Below are 19,248 nucleotides of genomic sequence, written 5' to 3'. Positions count from 1 at the left end.
TAATGCTTCAGTTAATTTTGAGGCGTGTGTGAAATTTTTAAAGGGGATTAATATTTCCATTTGAAAGGGGGGGTGATTTCAATTTGAGTGTCTATATTACCTCAGTTTCCAAAACACCTGAACTATAGTTATATGCCTGAATGATTTATCACTTATGGTTCAACTGGCCACCAACTCAGTTGGTTTGGAACACATACTAAGTCTGCATTATGATAGTGATACTTTGCAAGTTATAGCAGAAAATAACAGTATACTTAATGTTGGCCATTACATACTGTACTTTTCTGTATGCCTGCCACTGTACAGCTTAAGTGCAAACACATCAATGGACAAAAACATAACTGCCTGGAATGGTTATATTATCTAGACAACATACCTACCTATCAGATTCACAGCCCCCAGCATTGTTCTCATAGCTTGCTTTCTACCCTGCAGAATGATTTAGGAAAACAGTGCTTAATTCCATTTATTGGATGTGTTTTTGGCACCTCTGACAAGATGTATTAATACATATTCACAATTAGTATGGAAATAAGGGCTTGCACATTCTGTCTATTCCTGAGTAAGGGTAACTCAGAGCAACCTTGCTATGATCCCTTTCCGTGTATTAAAAGATGATGAGGAAACAGACATTTGTAAAGGCAGAAACTGCTGGTATAAACATTCCAAGTTGTCTGGCATATCTTTCCTAGTGCCCTACAACCATGATACTTTTTTTGTATCTTTCTGAGAAATAAGAAATGCTTAAAACCCTACCATGACATACAATAAGCTTCACAAGTTAGTTACAGAAAGGTGATTGAAACTTTAAGAAAACTGAAGAACAGCAGCAGTCAAAACTAACATTTAAAACCAGTTGTTGACAGCATGTGCTGTATTAGTCCTCTGCCTTGCAGCTGGGTCTGATTGTGTTGACCTGGACTTCTTCAGATCTTCTGTCCCATCCTGAGCAGCACTGTTGACTGCTGGGGTAGTTAGAGGCTGTCTCTTCAGAGAGGGAGAGGAATACATTCACCTCCCTCCCCCTCTTCCTTCAATACTTCCGTCCGCGCAGTCAAAGTTTGTCATCAGTCATTTCTAGGAACTGAGCATAGACATCCCTGGAGCATTCGCCTTTTTGGTTAAATAAAAATTTGTAGTAGCTGCCATCTGCACAGATTGCTAGAAGAAATGGAGATTATTTTCAGGCTAGCAACTAGAGTCCTATATTTACATTTTGTCTTTCAGAACAGCTTCTATTATGCAATTAAAGCAGCAAGAGAAGTATATTACTTGCAGATACAGATATACGGCCCAAAGTACTGGGTTTTTTTACAAGATAATTATGTACAACACACTGATAAACACCAAGGAACAAGTAAAATTCTTTATACATCTGGATTAAATGCAGCTCAACTACCATCCCCCCACTCCAAAGCTTGGGACAGATCATTCAAATGCTGCTGATCCTAGAATCTCAAGACACACTTGAGCACTGAATATGCCTTTGCAATCTGAACACACTGACTTATGACCTCTGACACTAAGGGTAGAATCATATGTATTTACCTGGAATTAAATTCCAAGGACAGCTTGAACTACATCAAATGAATAGGGTTAGGATTAATTCTATAAGCATAACTGCTTAAACTCAATGTTTTAGGATGGGTTTTTGTGTGTGCATGCATATACATAAAAATATAGAATCTTACCTAGGACAGAATTCGGCTCTGTTCCAAAGGCACAGATGCAAGGGGAACCAGAGGGAACCTGAAATTTGGAAAAACTCCATTTGGAACTGAAGTATTTGGGCAGGAAACTGGCTGATGCTAAACTGAAAGAGAAAGAAAAGCAACAACTGTAACCATTGAAACAGATAACAGATTGGCTAAGTTATTTTGTTGCCACTGATAAAGCCAATCTCATAGAGAAGCTACAGTTTCAAGGATAGATGCTATTTTTAGAAATGCTTCATTTAAAAGCTGTGAAGATGTAGCCAATAGCAAAGAAAAAACAAGTTGCTGCACAATTATACTTCAATATTTAAAATGCAAATTAAAACTTCAGTAAAGTATGGGTTCACCTATCTTCTGTTCTGTTTGATTAACGGAACAACTAGAAATTCATGGCACTAGAAGCTCCTATTTTCCTTATTTAGAAAATCTGACTCATCCAATTATGCTCTCCAAGTAAATAAAATAATGCACTGTAATAACAACTATACCTAAATGGAAAGAGAAAACTAAACCACAGGAATCACCTTAATTTTAAGGCTTGATGGGAAAAAAAAGAATCTTCAAAGCTCTCTTAAAGGCACATACCAGAGAACGAAGATGATGCCACAGACTGGATCACATCCCTTAAAGAACCCAACTGACAGCAGCAAGAACTTGTATTAGGTGGAACCACCAGATGATTATTCAAGGCAGATCTTAATGATCTTAATGATATGGGAGAACATACTCCCTCAACTATTCCAGGCCAACATCATAAAAGGCTTTAAAGGCAAAACCAGCATTTTGAGTGGCCTGAAAGTATTGTAGAAACTAGCAGAACTGGTTGACAAATTCTTGACCAATTATACCTTCTTAAAAGCTTTCAAGCACAGCCTCAGAGCACACTGCAGTCATCCAACTGGAAGACCAAAAGTGCACGCACATGTCCTCAAATCCTTCAGTTCCAGAAAGGTGCATAATTGGTGAATCAACTAATAGAATGTGGTCTTGGCTATGGGAAGCTCAATTCCATTATCACTCACAAATCAACTACACCACACACGTGCAACCTTATGATATAAATGTCTACTATTTCCCCAGTCCTAGGTCTATCCACTATGAATAACTTTTGTATGGATTAAGTTTTAATTTATTTAGTCTTATCCAGCCAGTTACTGACCTCAGGCAATCATTTGGAGATGAAACCATCTGATTTAATTCAGATGATTACTCACTCCAAATATCTCCCTGAAACTCCATGTAGGTATTACAGACCATAAAGAACCACATCCAGAATGACATCACCACCACCTTCTGGGATGCCCAGCAAGATAGGAATGGAAAAAGTGCAGTGCAGTGCTGAAGTTGTTTGGCCAGCACCTACTTGGTTAGGAATGGGAGATCTGATACTGGTCTGGAATTCCCATTGGTCAAAGGAGCCTTTTTCAAGAGAAACCTCACCACAGGTTCCTTTAAACCAGGTGGCACTGTAACTTCCCTTACTGTGATGTTAATTATTTTAAGGGCCCAGACAACCAACCTCTCCTGACGTGTCAACTGCAGCTAAGATAGACATGGGTCAAGGCCATGACAGGAAGAGATGCAGTACCCTCTCCACATTGACACTATATTGATGCATTTTTAGTTCTCTGTCCCTCATCTCTTGCCATTTATACAGAAGTGTAATAGATTTTCTTGGCTCTCTAAACAGAAAGACAATTCAAGTAACTTAATTAGACACAAATTTTCAAACCGTATCTTGGGTTTCTACATTCTACCATCAAAAGAACCATTTGCAGGGAAAGGTCATAGCTCAACACACTGACTCATTTGTATAAATGCAGACCTGGGAAGTCTTCTACCAAACACCATGGACAGTTCCTGCCCATCAGAGAAGACTGAACTAGGCTATGTGGGCCAATGGCAATGACATGGGTTTTCTGGAAAACTTAGAACTGGAATTTTTCCCAAAAAACTTTGATGATTTAAATAGAGTATGATCTGTTTAAGCATATTTATTTTTATTTAAATTAATGGAAAATCATTTCATGCTTATGTCCCAATAACAACTAATACTTAAACCAAAATACTTGATTTGAAAAAAGCCCACAAATCAAGCGTGGTATAAATGTATTCAAATGTATTTATGTGGAAATTTTTATTGCAATTATACTTGTAAAAAAGAAAATGTAGCATGTACTTCTCTAGCATGTACTTCTCTAACCAATGTTTAAGAAAAAAATCAAAGGTACTGAAAAACTGTTAATGCTACTTTTAGCATGCCCAGAAGATTGTGCATGTTAAGTCATGGATGTGGTTGTCTACTCATCAATTTCAGCAGAATTTAACTCTCATTCATGGAGGCCACTTGTCACTTCCATTACTTGTTAGTTCTGTATCACACTAGTGAGATCACAATATCTCTTCTGCCATGACAGAGAAGAAACATAAATAAGAATGTTGATTTGACCTGCACGGACATTGATGTGAATTCATTTCTTGATTTTTTATATGGATCGTATATGTATTTGTGAGAACAGGTTGAATTCAACCAGTTTTTCTGCTGGTGAAAAAGGAAAGGGGTCCCTTGTCTACCAAAAAGGCTATGCTGGGGATCATGGGACCTTCATGGACAAGAGCTATGGAGGATAGAGGCTGTAATATGGAGGGGAACTGGCTGAAATTGATCCTACCATTTATCCTTCCATTCCCAGGTTACAAGTCAATTATTTCAATGGTCTTAAATTGAAGTAATTCTGCATCAGGTTGCCCTGCGAATCTCTACGAATTACCTTAATCTTTCCTGACAAACTGTTATCAATGTTAGTCCAGGGTGGATTGATCTCTAACAATTAAATCAACAAGAAAAAAATAAAAAAGGATTATTGTTTCCATTTAGGAAAATGAAAGGCATTTTTTCCCATTTAGGTTAGTCATAAATCAAAGTGCTTACTATTTAGTTGGTATAACCATAAAACCATATTGATTTAAAACTGAATAGAGCCTTCAGACGGTATTGTTAAAAAAAACAAATTCCTCATTTTTAGATCACTTAATGCTTACCATTCCAAATACCGGGTCCCCCCCCCCCCCACACACACCTTGCTGTCATGGCAGCTTTCTTGTACAGGTACAAGTGCTGGCTGGAATCAACATTAGAACACATTTCCTATCCAACAACACTGGTTGAACGAAAGGTGCTTCTTTACAAAGAAAAGCAGCTTTGCAGCGCTTGTAAAAGGGTCATACACTTAGTTTTAAGAGATCATATGTTTGTATTAAGTTCAGATTTCATTTTACAAAAAGCAGCTGAAGCTTTATCTGAAAAATCTAATTAAAATTTTTAAAACTAATTTTTGTCCATCCTGTGTTTGTTCCCCTTTATCTCATTCAGCAACTTACCTTGACTGCTTGTTCCTTTTTGGATCCTCTGCTGCAAATATGTGCACTGTGGCATGGTCACTCGACACACAGATGAGAGAAGCATCTTGGTTGAAGTTAATACTGAAGGAGAAGTTAGAAATAAATTTGTTTACACCATCACTGTCATGGAGCAAGCTGCGTTGAAGAGAATTTCCAATATGTATATGGAACTCCTCATTATACTTAGCAAGAAAAGGAAGAAATTAAACACATCTGCCATTGCCTAGCATTGCGTTTTCTTTTTCGCTTACATATAGTACCCTCCCACAGAAGCCACTCCCCATATCTAAGACGGTTGGAACCCATGAAACTTCAGTTTTCTAAGAAGTTTTCTGGGACAAAGACGCCCACAGCAAAACGAAGAAGGCTGCATCAACAGAACTCCACTGAAACCAAGCAGGATATTCTCAATCACAGAAAGAGTAGCAGTAGCAACTAAAAGATAAATAAGCAGTGGAAAGCGAAAAGGCAGACACCTTAAAAACAAAAACTAACATGGATAGGGGAAAGCTGTTAAAATCTTTAAAATAAATGTTAGCTGCTCCATAATGCATTTGGAAGGGAAGGACACGTGTGTAGATGCAACTATTTTCACATTTAAATGTTTTCCCAGCTTGACTATAGGAATAACTATAAATGTTACAATGTTTATTTAAATAAAAAGTCAACTTTCTCCATTGTGAGAAAAAAATGCAAAGATTTAAGAATCAAAGATCCTAACAATCCAGAAAGGATCCTGGTTTCCAGATTTGTGAGCCAAGACTAAAAGTGTTCTATTCAACAAATATTTTTATTTTAATCCCAAATTCTTTGTAAGACTTCTAAACTTCAACTGAAGATTAAATACTTCTAAAAGTGCACTGCTGCCAAGCTCACTAAAAGATTCTGCAAATGCTGCATATTTGTTGAAACCTCAGAAAGGACACGCCTCCTAGTATTTAAACTTAGCTGATGTGTTGTGCACAATATTGAACTGGTTAGAAATGTGACTTCTCCTAATGTAGATGAGCGAAAGTTATTGAAATGCAAGAATCCATACCACTTAACTACAGAAATCCTGGTAACAGCTGCAAGAATATGAACAGCATGTAGGTACCCTTTCCCCATTTGAGCAATGGCAAGCCCTCCTCCCTTGCTAAGCCAAGACAAAAATGATGCCATGGATTCCCTAAACCCATTGGCTAAATAACACTACTTACCAGTAGATATTGGCAGCCTGAGACCCTCTACGCAGCTCTTGGATTAAATGCCCTGATGATGTGTCAAATATTCTTATGAGGGTTCCCTGGAAAAGCAATACAATATTTTAAGATATGTGAAAAGAGCTTTTCAAAATCAGAATTAGATCTCCCAATAACATTACAAGCATAAGGACATAGCTACTTGCTTAACCAGATATGACTGTTTTTGATTATTTTACTATCACCCCATGATACCCTAGCTGCACATGTTGTTCCTGCCACATGCAATGCTTTCTTAATTTCCTTGTCCTGTCTGAGATCCTATGCTTCTGTACACACAACATGGACCTCCATTACACAGCATGTCTCTCCCACACTAGGTATCATCTGTGTATGCAGTATGCTGTGTCTTGTGCAAGCAATAGGAAAGCATAGGCTCTAAATACAAGCCTTTCTCCAGGCACAAGGATTTCTACAAATAGAATTCTTGCTTCTCCTTTCTTGCTGCAACCCCAGATGCCACTGTGCTTGGGAACGGGATTCCCCAAAACAGCATTTCAGTGGGAACTTTGGGGTGTGGCAAGGAGGCAGAAAGCTGTGCTCTGTCCAGGGAAATCCATGTACCCACATAAACACTGCTCTGGATCCAAGCCATATTCTTCAAACTCAATATACCTCAACTTACTGCTGAGGAAATTCCCATTTTAAAAAGTGTTTAAAGTTTATATAAACCAAATCAGTATACTCCATTTGATGTACCCACAGATTTTGGAAAATTCTGTTAAATAATAATGGAGTTTAACTTATCAACAGCTAGCCAGGAGCCTCTCACAATGTTGTTCTGCTCTTCATTCCAAGGAACTCAATACAGTCTACACAGGTTCCTTTCTTCAATATTATCCTCACAGCAAACCTGTGAGGTGGGGTTGAGAGAAAGGGAGCTATTAAGGGAGCTACTAAAGTCTACCCACAGAGCTTCATAGCTGAGAGGGGAGATGCTAAGACATTCTGGTCGAAATCCAGCATTCAAGTCTTTATATCACACTGTTGTTCTTAAAAAAATAAAGGAGAAACAATGGAAGTATAAGCACAGCAAGCATATTTTCAGTTACTTCCCCTTATTAGAAATCTGCTTTAAAAAGTTAAAGCCAAGATTCTCAGGAATCTGCATGTGATTCAGTCCTCCCAGTAAGAACAAAGGGGAAATGATCCCCATGGAGACAGAATTCATCTTGAATATGTCAAGCCATTAAGGATGGCTGCATACCTTTCTAACCAACTGTGCATCATGATCATTTGCTTACTTTTTCTGATGCTGTAGCAATCCTTGTTCCCTGCAGGTTGAGAGCTATGCAGCTCAAGACTCCTTCATGAGCAGGTATATCTACAGGAGGTTTTTCTGTGTTTGCCAAATCCACAATCTGTACATGTCCAGTATGCGTTCCAGGGAATGCAAGCAGGGAATTATTACTGTTCGGACACAGTACACAGAGACCTAAAATACAATGGAAAATAATGAAAATGAGCTGTTTTTACCATCTTCACCCTAGCCTTAGCAACAAGAAGCTGTAATAAAAGTTCCTGGGGCAAGTAAGAATTCAGGCTGAAGGCTATCCGAAGTTAACAACAACAACAACATTCGATTTATATACCGCCCTTCAGGACAACTTAACACCCACTCAGAGCAGCAACAACAATGATTTTCCATCACTGGAAGCAAAGAGCAGGATATGAGCCTCTCAGTTTATGTAAATGCAACAATAAACTAGGCAGATTCATTCACAAGTGGCAGAACTCAGAAATAAGAATCAAAACATTGTGTTATCCCACAGCAGACTTTGGAGATCCTAGGAGGCAGTTCCAGGAAAACAGAAGGCAAACAACCTCCTCAGCTTTACTACTGCACTTAAGAAGAGGAGTTAAGTCTCAGCAATGCAGTAGCTGATTGATTACAGGGAGCTTCAGAGGAGGAATTCTCAAAATGGCAAACAAAAATTATAGGTGAAGTGGGCAGCATCAGCTCCTGTTATTTTTAGAAATGGAGACAATTTACCTTTTGGGTTATAGCAGGTTTCAAAGACATGCAACTGGTGAGGATTGTGCGTGAATGTGAAAACTTTAATCATCGAATCCAGAACTACCACAATTCTGAAAAAGAAAAACCAGCAACCCCACGTGCTCTTGTTACTGATATTATACTTAAACTATATTTGGTCTACTACCAAGTACACATTTGCTCAGTATTGCCCCAAGAGTAAAGCAACAAGACCACCTTCAGAACTATTTTATTTTAAAATAACAGAACAACAATACACATTTTCTCAACTGCGCTCACCAATTTCTCTGGTGCTTGGTCCAGCAGAGAAATATCAGGAGTAGAAGAGAACCCCAGCCTTTTATCACACATGGTCTCAGCCCAGCACTCCAGTCACAAAAAGGATCTAAGAATCACTCATTTTTCAAAGAGGTTTCAGACCTTACAATATGTAAGGAGAAAAGGAAGTCTAACTTGCTTGTGTTTCTTATTTTTCCCAAGCTCCCCAGACTTATTGAAGATTTGCATATCTCTTACTCTAGGAGAAGTTTAAGTTATTCCCACCACAGGCTCTTGTAATTCTCCCTAATGGGACAGATGTATAAGATTAATTTCAGATGAGAGGGGAGTATGAGGGGGAACAAAACACATCTGCTTCCTTCCCTTCTGGCATAGTTTCCACAAAAAAGCGGAGTCCATGAAACAGCCACACAAATAAAACGGGCTCTTTGAGGAATAAGCTGCGCTGACTCACCTGTCTCTTCGAAGCTTAACTGCTTTGACTTCTGTGGAAAACTCTATTTCAATAACGGTCTTCTTTTTCAGATCATCCCAGATCATCACTGCAGTAGTGGAAATTATTTTGTTAGTTTTACAGCAGCAACTATCATTACTTAAAGCACTTCTGTTTCCTTTACTGGTGTTCCTAATAAACAGCTACGGAGTCTTTTAGCTTGCCACTTATTCTGCAAGCTTATATTTCTGCCTTGGTAAGAGAAGATTTCAAGGATAATTTCGCTTGCTTTAAAAATTAAATTTTCTTGGCTTATCTGGGTTCCCAGTTGTGAATACTTAGATGAATGCAAATTCAAGGGACCACTAACTACTTTCTTCTCTTGATTCTTATTATGAAGGATATAAGACATTAATACATCTATTTTTTCATAAATTTTATCAAGAGATTTGGAAATAAGGTATGTTTGGTCTGCCAATAAACTAAAGTTGTCTTTCCTCGCTTTAAGGTCTTTATCATTTCTTTCCTTGGCTGCTTCTCTAGGTCCCGTGCACTCTCACCAACTCCTGATCACCTGTTTCAACATCTATGTTACCTCATGGGGAGCATTGTAGTGGTAGCTTGCACCTTCCCTTGATTGCTTCCCTAAATCCTATGCTCTCCTCTAACTCTTGATCACTGTGTTGCTGTAACTCCTTTTCAGAAGCAGCCAAAACACTGAAATGATTTCTTGTTTCCATCCCAAAAAAATCCTCTAGCCTGCTTGTTTTGTTACACGTTGTATTCCTTCTTCAGGGAGATATCTAGCCTTAATAGGAGAGTGTAATATTTAGCTGGAGTTAAATATAAGTATAAATTAAGAGTTAAATACTAAATAAGGATTAATATAAAAGAATAAGACAATGGTAGTACCAGGAAAGGACAAAAAATTAAGTTGGTCTTATATGTTAAAAAAAATCCTTAAAATTGTTATAAAGTATATAAATATAAAAAATAGAAATAGAAAATTGTTGTAAAATAGCTATCATAGCAGCAGCCTGAGAGTGAGTTGTGAGTCTGCACTAACATCACTGACCCACACAGCTTTCAAAAGTTTCCAAACCTGCCTGACACAATACCCTAGCAGGTTGTTAATCAGCTCTTTAACTGGCTGTGAGGGTGGTAACCCAGTTTTAAAAGCATAAATTAAAACTTTAAAACTATGGTTTAAAAGCTTAGAATAAAAAGGGTAGGAATACAAAGAAAAGTATCTCTCATATAAAACAGCTTTACTCCCCAGCCCCCATTCCCAGGCTTGCAGCCAGTTCTCAAGCAAAAGACCTCGGCGTTTGCATTGGTGTCAGTCCTGCTCATGTCCACCTCAAAAAAGAATTTAGGGTGCCAAAACAGCAAATGTCAATAACCAACTCCCTTCCTAACAATGTGGCCACCAGCCAGCAAAGCCTGGCAAAGGCAGTGAACCCAAAACTAAAAATAAGATAAGATAAACCAAAACTAAAAATAAGGTAAGATAAAACGCTTTGAACAGGGGCGGACTGTAGCTGTGTAACTACATAGCCACTTTGAAATAACAGAATCCCAAAACAAAGAGAAAAACCAAGCAAACAATAAGGGATAAGGAAGAGAATAGAAAAAGCAAAACAAAAAACAAATGTTTAAAAGCCTCTAAAAGTTAAAATTAGCACCCTCTAGGCAGAACACAGAGTACAAGTGTCCCACACTATCAAACTAGAAAGCGGAAGTCGATTAATCATTGTCCTCCTCTAGAATTAAGTATGCATGGACTACCTCAGGTTTGCAGAAACATCTACCTTCACTCCGGGTATCCCTTCTGTAGATTTTTGATCCTCACCCACTGCTATTGGATATATTATGCAATACAGGGAACAGAGGGGCATTTTCCTGTGATTTCTCTGATATATCTTGATTTCTCAAGATACATCAGAGAGCCTTAGGAAAAAGGAGTCCAATTTTCTACAACAGGAGTAAAGAAAGACAGCCAATGCATGTAGGCTAGATGTTACCTAGGAATAAGGCAGCAGCCAAGTTCATTTATGTTTAAATTAAAAGCAACCCAGGCAGCCTTCCACAAAATGTGCTTATTTATTCCTCAGTACATTATACGATACCTTTATTAGGTGGATATTTGGGCTTTTTTCCTCCACCGACCAAAGCTAAATAGTTGCATCGAAACAACATTTCAACATGGCCAACCCCTCCTTCTAGAAATTCTAGAAATGGAAGAAAGGAAATTTAGTTCAGTGCCAAATCTTACTGAAGTTAATCTCAGGCTGGATTCATGTTAAAAACACAACTGAGGTTAAGCTTGTTTTGTTTTGTTTCCCCTACCTTGTTTCAAGATAAAGGTTCATTTTCTAACAATCAGAAAGTTTGTTCAGAGATATTTCTTAAAATACATGTAATGGCAACAATAATATGGACCAGAAAAAAGGCAATTAAAGGAAATAGTCAAACACTTCGACAACAAAAAAGAACACCAGTATCTGACTTCAGGAGAAGTTAGATTTATTGCTTTACAGTAGCTATTTTATGTACACCTTGAGAGTAAGTTCCAGTTAATGATTTAAGATGGACTTGCTTCCAAATAAACTTGCTTAGGATTGTATTATATATGGATAATTTAAGATGAATCACAATAGAGCAATCATGGATACAGAGTGATCACCTCACCTTGCTTCTCCTTCTCCTTCAGTGGATCCGCATTAAACACTCTAAATCCATTTTCCATCCCACATGCAAAGCACCCTAAATAAATTAAACAAAAACCAGATTACTACACCAGGTGCATCTGCTCTGTATCAATGTAGGTCTGTGCAGGTCTCTAGAAGAGATGATGTTGAGTTTATTTAGCTGATTGAAATAGAAATGGAAAAATCTTTTTAAAAAGAAACAAAGAGTTATTTCACATGTATACCCCATTCTTCATCCCAGCTCAGGGCATCACATCAATGGGCTTGCTCATTTGATCCTCACAACAACCCTGTTCAGGCAGACCAGGCCAAGGATGACTAATTGGCCCAGGGCCACCGCAGACATGTCACATAAAGAGGTGGTTAACAAAAGACACCTAGCAAACCATGGGGAATAATGACCTAAACCCAAGTCCCTGGTAGAAGTGCAGGACTCTAACTATTACTCTATACTGTGACAGGAAAACTTCTACAGAGCTTTTAATGTACAAAGGACTTTACAAGCTTTATATTAAATGTAGGAAATTGGGTTATTCTCTTTATACGGAGATCAAGAACTGAAGGTGGTTGACAGCAACGTGCCCAGGACCTTAACCAAAAGTGGACACTCAAGGCTGAACAGGAAGTACAGATCTAATACATTTCTCTCTGGTTCAGTTGCTCAACTATATGTTATGAAGCTGCATGTCTTGAAAGAGTAATGATACTGAAAGCTGGAACTATTTTCTTAGCTGTTTATTACGGATACAGCGAGCATTCAGAAGGGAGTAAAAACATCATCAGTATGCTTGCCAGATGCTGTATGTTTTTGAACAGGCTTGTACATGACATGCTTAAATTAAGAAGTTTTTTTTTTAAATTCTCCCTATTCCTTTAGTTAATGCCACCTTTTGAAATTAACAACCTCCCCTCCCACATCCTGGCATTTGTACTGACTACATATCTTACTTCTATTGATTCTTTTCAATGTTTCTATAGCCTAGATCCAGTACAATAGCAGCTTTTCCTTCTCACCAGGCTAAGTATTCCTTTGCTTATCATGACTGTGCATAATCCAGGATGAAGAGTTTGGATAGCACTGAAAGTCCCACATTCAAATACACTTCTAAAGGGGCCTTTATTTTAAACAAAAAGAGATCTAGCCCCCAAGCAGGCTAGATCTCTTTTTGTTTTGAATAAAAGTTGACAATCCCATGATTCTAGCAGGAAGCTAAACACCCCAAAAGAGAGTCTCAGGAAGCTACATACAGCCTATAGCTTCCCACCCCAAGTATGGTGCATAATATACATGCCATACTAACCACCCTTGCAAATGGGATGAATGTTTTGCTTGTTTACACATTACAAATACTATGAAATATACTGGTCTGTGCCTGCTCTTGCCCATTACCAGTGCTGCTTCTGGATACACTCTGTTTCCAAACCTGAGACCCACAAACAGTTTTTCAATACACAGCCTTTTCCTTATAAACTCAGATATTTTCTGAAATGTATTTCCTTATTGCTCTCAGCATATACCTTTCTTAAGATACATCTGTGCATAAGATGTCTATATTTATGCACAGCATAAGAAGGCCGCTAAAATTTAAAGTGTCACATGATACCCTTACGGAAACCTAAAACATCTCCACCTTAAAAACATAGTGTGACACATAATAACCTGTACTGATGTTACTCCCCAATCCTGCACCTCTGCAATGTAGATGGGGATCAGCATAGGAAGAATCTGGGCAGACAAAAACATCCCTTGCAATTGCTCCCTTATAGCTGGATCCTAGGACTGATTACTCAAGTTAGTCCAACCTATTTCAACAGGCCTTGTTCCCAGTATGCAGAGGATTGTATCCTTGTTGCCTGATCCTATGCAGAGTTCAGAACTTCTAAGCCCACTGATTTCAATAGGCCTAGACACATACATCTCTGCTCAGTGTCAGGCTGCTAAAGCTCATCCTTTCCTTCCAGTAGTTCCCTAACTAGAATTAGAATACAGTCCTTCCTTCCATCTTATACAGCATTTTTTCTTGTTCAACATCCTGGTCTTGCAGCAAGAGTGCTCCAAAGTAGATTTATGCTCCTGCAATGATCGGAGAAACATTTATAACAGACAGTTAAATTAGGTAGGCTCCTTTTCAAGGCTAGAAATTAGCACTAGTGGCACATGCTTAGATTAATTCCATGGGAGATATCTTCCAAGTTAAAGACAAGCACAGGATAATTTATGCTGAAGTAGAGGATGCTATGGGGAAACTGGCACATCCTACTTTGCAATATTCTTGTGATTCATAACTCATTTTGTTAGTAGTAAACAAAAACTGTAGCTAAGAAAATGTTTTTTGTTAACTCTGGAAGTCTGGGCCACACTTATATCGTAAGAGTACATCATCTACATCAAGGAGTCAAGATAGTATGTGCTCAACAAGAAGCAACAGCCAATGTAGCAAACTCAGGTTTTCCTCTGCAAAGATGGAGGACAATTTGCAAGCACAGCTACATACTGAGTGCAGAGAGACAGTGCTATCTTCAACTACCTTCCTTAACAGATTAAAATGGCAAAGTGCTTGCCATTTTTACTAGTTAGGGATCACGGAAGGCATTCACATTCAGCCCTATTACAACGCCAATGCTGTAGAAGATGCAACAGTAACTTCCTGTTGCCCTGTCCTCTGTCTAAATGTTCAGGGCATCTGTATGAAGGATCACACAGAGATAGGCTTTTTCAATGGTACTTCATCACCTGTGGAATGCCCTTCCCCTTGAGGCTCACCCAGTGCCTAACTACTATTTTTTAGGAATCACCTTTAAGCATTTCTTGTTACCCAGGTTTTAATTAGGGGCTGCTATTTGTAACACACATTTACAGTCAGCTTGTAGCCTAAGAAGTGTTTTTTATGAGACTTGTTTTACAGTGCTGTGTGTTTAAAGTTGCTTTTATGCTCTTGCTGCAGTTTAAACAGTTTATTGTTAAAACTTTTATGCTGCTTATGTTTTTATTTACTTTGCAAATTCTTTGATTAGGCTCTAAGGTGGCATAGAAGTCATCTAAACAAATAACAAATAACATATTTAAGAAAACAGGAGAACGTGAAGGCTGCATCTACTGGATATAGTAGAAGAATCTGCAGAACAGGATAATTCCACAGAGATGTACCAAAACAATAAAACCCATAGGGAGTTCTAAGCTAGCAAGTGTGAGGCCAAGCTAGGAACCACTTTCAGGCTACATTTTGAAAACTGAGTCCTAGGTCCAGTGCTGATACCCATTTGAAAAACAACAACATTAAACACGGGCTCAATTATAAAGGGCAAGAACTAGTATGGCAAACACACTCGAAACTAAGGATCTCAACATATGTATCTTATGAAAGATAAGGGAACGAGGTAAAACAAGAGCATGAGAATATTTTAGGAGCCAAGGAAGGAAGCAGCCCCCTTGGATAAGAGAAAGGTTTTGCCCCTAAATACTAGGTACGCCAAGGGCAGAAAAATACAGAGATAGCACTGACACTAGAAACAGGACCGAACCATCACAACAAAAAGCAGGTACTATATGCAGCCTTTAGGACAATCCCCACATCACCACACTCTAACGCGCCAAGGCAGCAAACGAGAGGAAAGGCCGAGCTGGAGGCCAGCGTGGACTGCTTTGACGACCTTACAACATGCAAAGCTGGTCTGGGGCTCCCTCTCATAACCTACAAGCCGGAAGACGCCCCCTCAGCCCGACCCCCGCCACTTTCTCTTGAGAAATGGATCCACGCGGATGGCAGATGCAGGCTCCACGCCCCCTCCTAATACTAAGACTGTGTATTGGCGGGGGGGGGGGGAGGAAAGCTCGCCAAGCCTTTTTAGGGTCCCTCGTAAAACCGGGTGGTGGGGGTGGTGAGAGATGTCAAGACTGACGCAGCGAGAGGAAGGGGGAGACAGGAAAGGGACGACGTCCAAGTTGGAGCGGCTCCTCCACCTCCGTCCGCGGGCGGGCTACTGACCGGCCGCCAAGGCCCCTCTCCCCTCCCCACCTCTCTCACCGTGGTCTTGGTTGAAGCCGGCGAAGAGGAGCCCGTTCCCGTGCGGGTTGGCCGGCAGCAGGTTCATGGCGCCAGACTTCGGAGCGGACGGTGGCCGGAGAGGGGGCGTCTTCACACCATCAGGGGAGGGTCAGCGGCCTGAGGGGGCGGCAGCGCCACGATTCCTTCCGGACTGGACAGGCTGCGCACCGAGCACAGAACGCATCGAGGAAATTTTCCAGACCGGCCTGGGGAGCGCCGAGCTCTCGATCGACAGGCCTCCGCTTTCTTCCTCGCGGTCGGTTACCGAGCGCATCGGCCCAGCCAAGCCCCTGGGTAGAGCTCCGAGCTGATGAGCAGCGGGGCCCTCACCTGCGATGGAGGAGGGAGCGTCGCTGCTCAAGCACGGCACGCCTAACCCTGTCTGCCCTGCTCACCTGCCCGTCAGCAACAGCTGGGAGTGGTCTAGAGGCGTCCTCCGCGAATCTTTACTTTTGGGGGGCGGATCTTGCTTTCATCTGACGAAGCGGGGTCTGGCTGATGACCGCTTAGGCAACAATAGATTCGTTCATCTTTAAACAACTCGGAAAATTTGGCTGGTGTACAATCCAGCGCAGTTCGGAAGCTAGAGAGAATATGCGTGTTACACCTGCTCTGCAGCCGCTCCGTTAGTTACTGGGTTCGAGGTACTGCTTATCACCTATTGGATCCACATATCTGCAGGATTGGCTGTACGGATATACGCCATCTGAGCAAAGTCGTCTGCAACCTTGCAAATAACTACAACTGCGGGGACCCGCGCTTTCTCTGTTATGCTTCCAGCTGATGAAATGCCAGGAACACCGTCAGGAAGGCTCACAGGCTCCTGTTGTAGGCTGGTGGGTATAATGGAATTGTGCAGGAGGATATTTTATACAGTGAATAAGGCTATGTGGAATTTAAGGCTTCACTGCATATATTGCGCTGTTTATTGCATTGTTCCCCCGTTTTGTAATCCAGATTTATTACGTTTCTCTGCATTGTTCTAGTGTTGTAATTCCTGCATTACTGTCTGTATTTAATGCAGTGCTCTCTAATTTTGTGGATTGTGTATATTCTTACCGCATTGTCTTTGGCTTTGAGAGCTAGTGTGTTATGGAGGAGAGGAAACTGACGTAAACCGCTTTAGGATCCCATTGGTGTGAAAGGCAGAGTATAAATTAAACAAATAAGCGGGCCCGAGTTAGAATGTGAGGATAGGAAGGTGTTTGAAATTAAGAAGCACAAGGAGTTAAGAGATTTTGTTGCTAGCTTTAATGTTTTTAAAACTGGTTTAGATTTTTTATTTTAAATTGGTTTGATTTCTTTATATCGTTTTATGGTACGATACAAATACACAACAAATATACACGTGGAGCTAGGCATGACCAGCTATGGTATCATGTAGCCTAGGGTCCCCAACCTTTCTGACCCTGGGAGTACCTTTGGAATTCTTACACAGTGTGGTGGGTGCAACAACAAAATGACTGCTGTGGAAGGCAGAGACACATACAGAGATGCATAGGAGAGGAGCGGAAATCTTTAAAATACACTGGGAAAGAGGAGTGAGAGGATAAAACTAATATTGTGGTGCAGCTGCTGCCAAGGCAACATTATTTTAATCTATGTATTTAGTTAGTTCTCCCATGACCAATCAGAAATCATGTTGGGCAGAAGATCCATTTGTCCCCACCCACTTTCTGAAAACACTTGATGCTTATAACTGCTAGAAAGAAAGAAAGAAGCTAGGATGAGCACATTGGATCTTGGTGCAAGAAGGTTGTGTTGAAGCCTGTGCTGTCTAAAGACACAATTTCATTCACTGGCATCTCTACCCCAGTCCTGCTGCTTTTCTTGCTGTTTCTTGTTTGCATGTGCGGACACAGAAAGTATCAGTCAAAGCTAGTAGGGCAGACCTTCAGGTGAATTGTTGCTGCTACATATAGGCAGCATATAAGTGCATATAAGCCGATGATAGAAGATTTTCTACAAGACTGTGCAGGTGATTTGGAAAGCCAGCACAAAAGATTTTCTTTATTACATCCACAGATGTATACTTGTATGGGTAGTGAGAGGCCTACTGATTTGCCATGTTCCAAAAATTCAAGAACAGTCATGACAGTGGACCACATTTTGAATTACATTGAGCTCTTACTTCTGTTTCAGTTATCAGAAGCCCATTCCTGCAACAGTAAATCTATCTACCCACTAACTTTCACCTCCCCAGCCATGCTCCTATAGGGAATTCTATGCAACCTAAAGTACAAGCTTCTGCAGCATCATTTAGTACAGCTGCACATTCTGAATTTATAGTGATTCTACAGCCCACAAAAAAGTTAATATCACAATATATTTCTTGTGTATGTGTTATGTGCTGTCAAGTCGCTTCTGCCCTATGGTGACCCTATGAAAGAAAGACCTCCAGAACATCCTATCATTACAGACTTGCTCAGATCTTGCAAACTGGAGGATGTGGCTTTTTAAATTGAGTCAAGCCATCTCATTTTATGTCTTCCTCTTTTTCTACAGCTTTCCACTTTTCCTAGCATTATTGACTTTTCCAGAAAATCTTGTCTTATGATGTGACCAAAGCATGATAGCCTGTTTTGTCATTTTAGTTTCTAAGGAGAATTCAGGATTGATTTGATCTAGAACCTACTTATTTGTCTATTTGTCTGTCCATGGTATCTGCAACTCTCCTCCAGCACCACATTTCAAATGAATCAATTTTCTTCCTGTTAGCTTTCTTCACTGTCCGACTTTCTCATCCATACATAGTAATGGGGAACACCAGTTTGGATTATCTTGATCTTGGTTCCCAAAGAGACAACCTTATCTTTAAGGATCTTTCCTAGTTCCCTCACAGCTGCTCATTCGAGACTCAGTCTTCTTCTGATTTCTTGGGTGCAGTCTCCCTGTTGGTTGACGATTGAGCCAAGGAATAGAAAATCTTGAAGAATTTAAATTTCCTCATTGTCAACTTTAAAATTGTGCAATTCCTCAGTAGTCATTACTTTTGTCTTCTTTATGTTCAGCTGTAATCCTGCATTTGCGCTTTCTCCTTTAACCTTCATCAGTAGTTGTTTCAAGTCTTCACTATTTTCTGCCAGTAACGTGGTGTCATCTACGTATCTCAGATTGTTAATGTTCCTTCCCCCAATTTTCACTCCAGCTTCTTTTAGATCTAATCCAGCTTTCCTTATGATATGCTCTGCATAGAGGTTGAACAGATAGGGAGACAATATGCATCCTTGTCTGACACCTTTGCCAATTGGAAACTATTCTGTTTCTGTCCTCACAGTAGCCTCTTGTCCAGAGTACAGGTTGCATATCAAAACAATCAGATGTTGTGGCACCCCCATTTCTTTTAACACTCTCCATAGCTTTTCACGATCCACAGAGGCAGAAGCTTTGCTGTAATCTATAAAACACAGGCTGAATTTCTTCTG

At 40.0% G+C, this 19,248-nt stretch overlaps 1 protein-coding gene across 1 annotated transcript; it reads right to left on the bottom strand.

The window, feature by feature from the left end:
• Window positions 1-598: 598 nt before the first annotated feature.
• LOC129328999 (WD repeat domain phosphoinositide-interacting protein 3) lies at window positions 599-15,976 on the bottom strand. The gene is made up of 10 exons (XM_054978370.1): window positions 15,803-15,976; window positions 11,758-11,832; window positions 11,196-11,297; window positions 9,088-9,175; window positions 8,352-8,446; window positions 7,603-7,793; window positions 6,317-6,402; window positions 5,097-5,198; window positions 1,692-1,813; window positions 599-1,161 (listed from the first exon to the last, which is right to left on the bottom strand). Exons 1-10 carry the CDS (start codon window positions 15,867-15,869, stop codon window positions 1,055-1,057), a joined length of 1,035 nt encoding a protein of 344 aa, XP_054834345.1. The 5' UTR covers window positions 15,870-15,976; the 3' UTR covers window positions 599-1,054.
• Between the last annotated feature and the right edge of the window lie 3,272 nt (window positions 15,977-19,248).

The sequence above is a fragment of the Eublepharis macularius genome, chromosome 4 (assembly GCF_028583425.1).
Source record: "Eublepharis macularius isolate TG4126 chromosome 4, MPM_Emac_v1.0, whole genome shotgun sequence".
Taxonomy (NCBI): Eukaryota; Metazoa; Chordata; class Lepidosauria; order Squamata; family Eublepharidae; genus Eublepharis; species Eublepharis macularius.
Note: the sequence above shows the minus strand (reverse complement) of the source record. Positions and strands in the feature narration are given on the sequence as shown.

Coding starts and splice junctions, on each gene's coding strand:
- LOC129328999 (XM_054978370.1), bottom strand. CDS start 15,869: ATGAACCTGCTGCCGGCCAACCCGCACGGGAACGGGCTCCTCTTCGCC. Junction 6,403..7,602: donor TTGCTACAGCATCAGAAAAA/GTAAGCAAATGA, acceptor TTGCTTTTCCAG/GGAACCCTCATAAGAATATT. Junction 5,199..6,316: donor CAGGCTGCCAATATCTACTG/GTAAGTAGTGTT, acceptor CTTCTCCTTCAG/TATTAACTTCAACCAAGATG.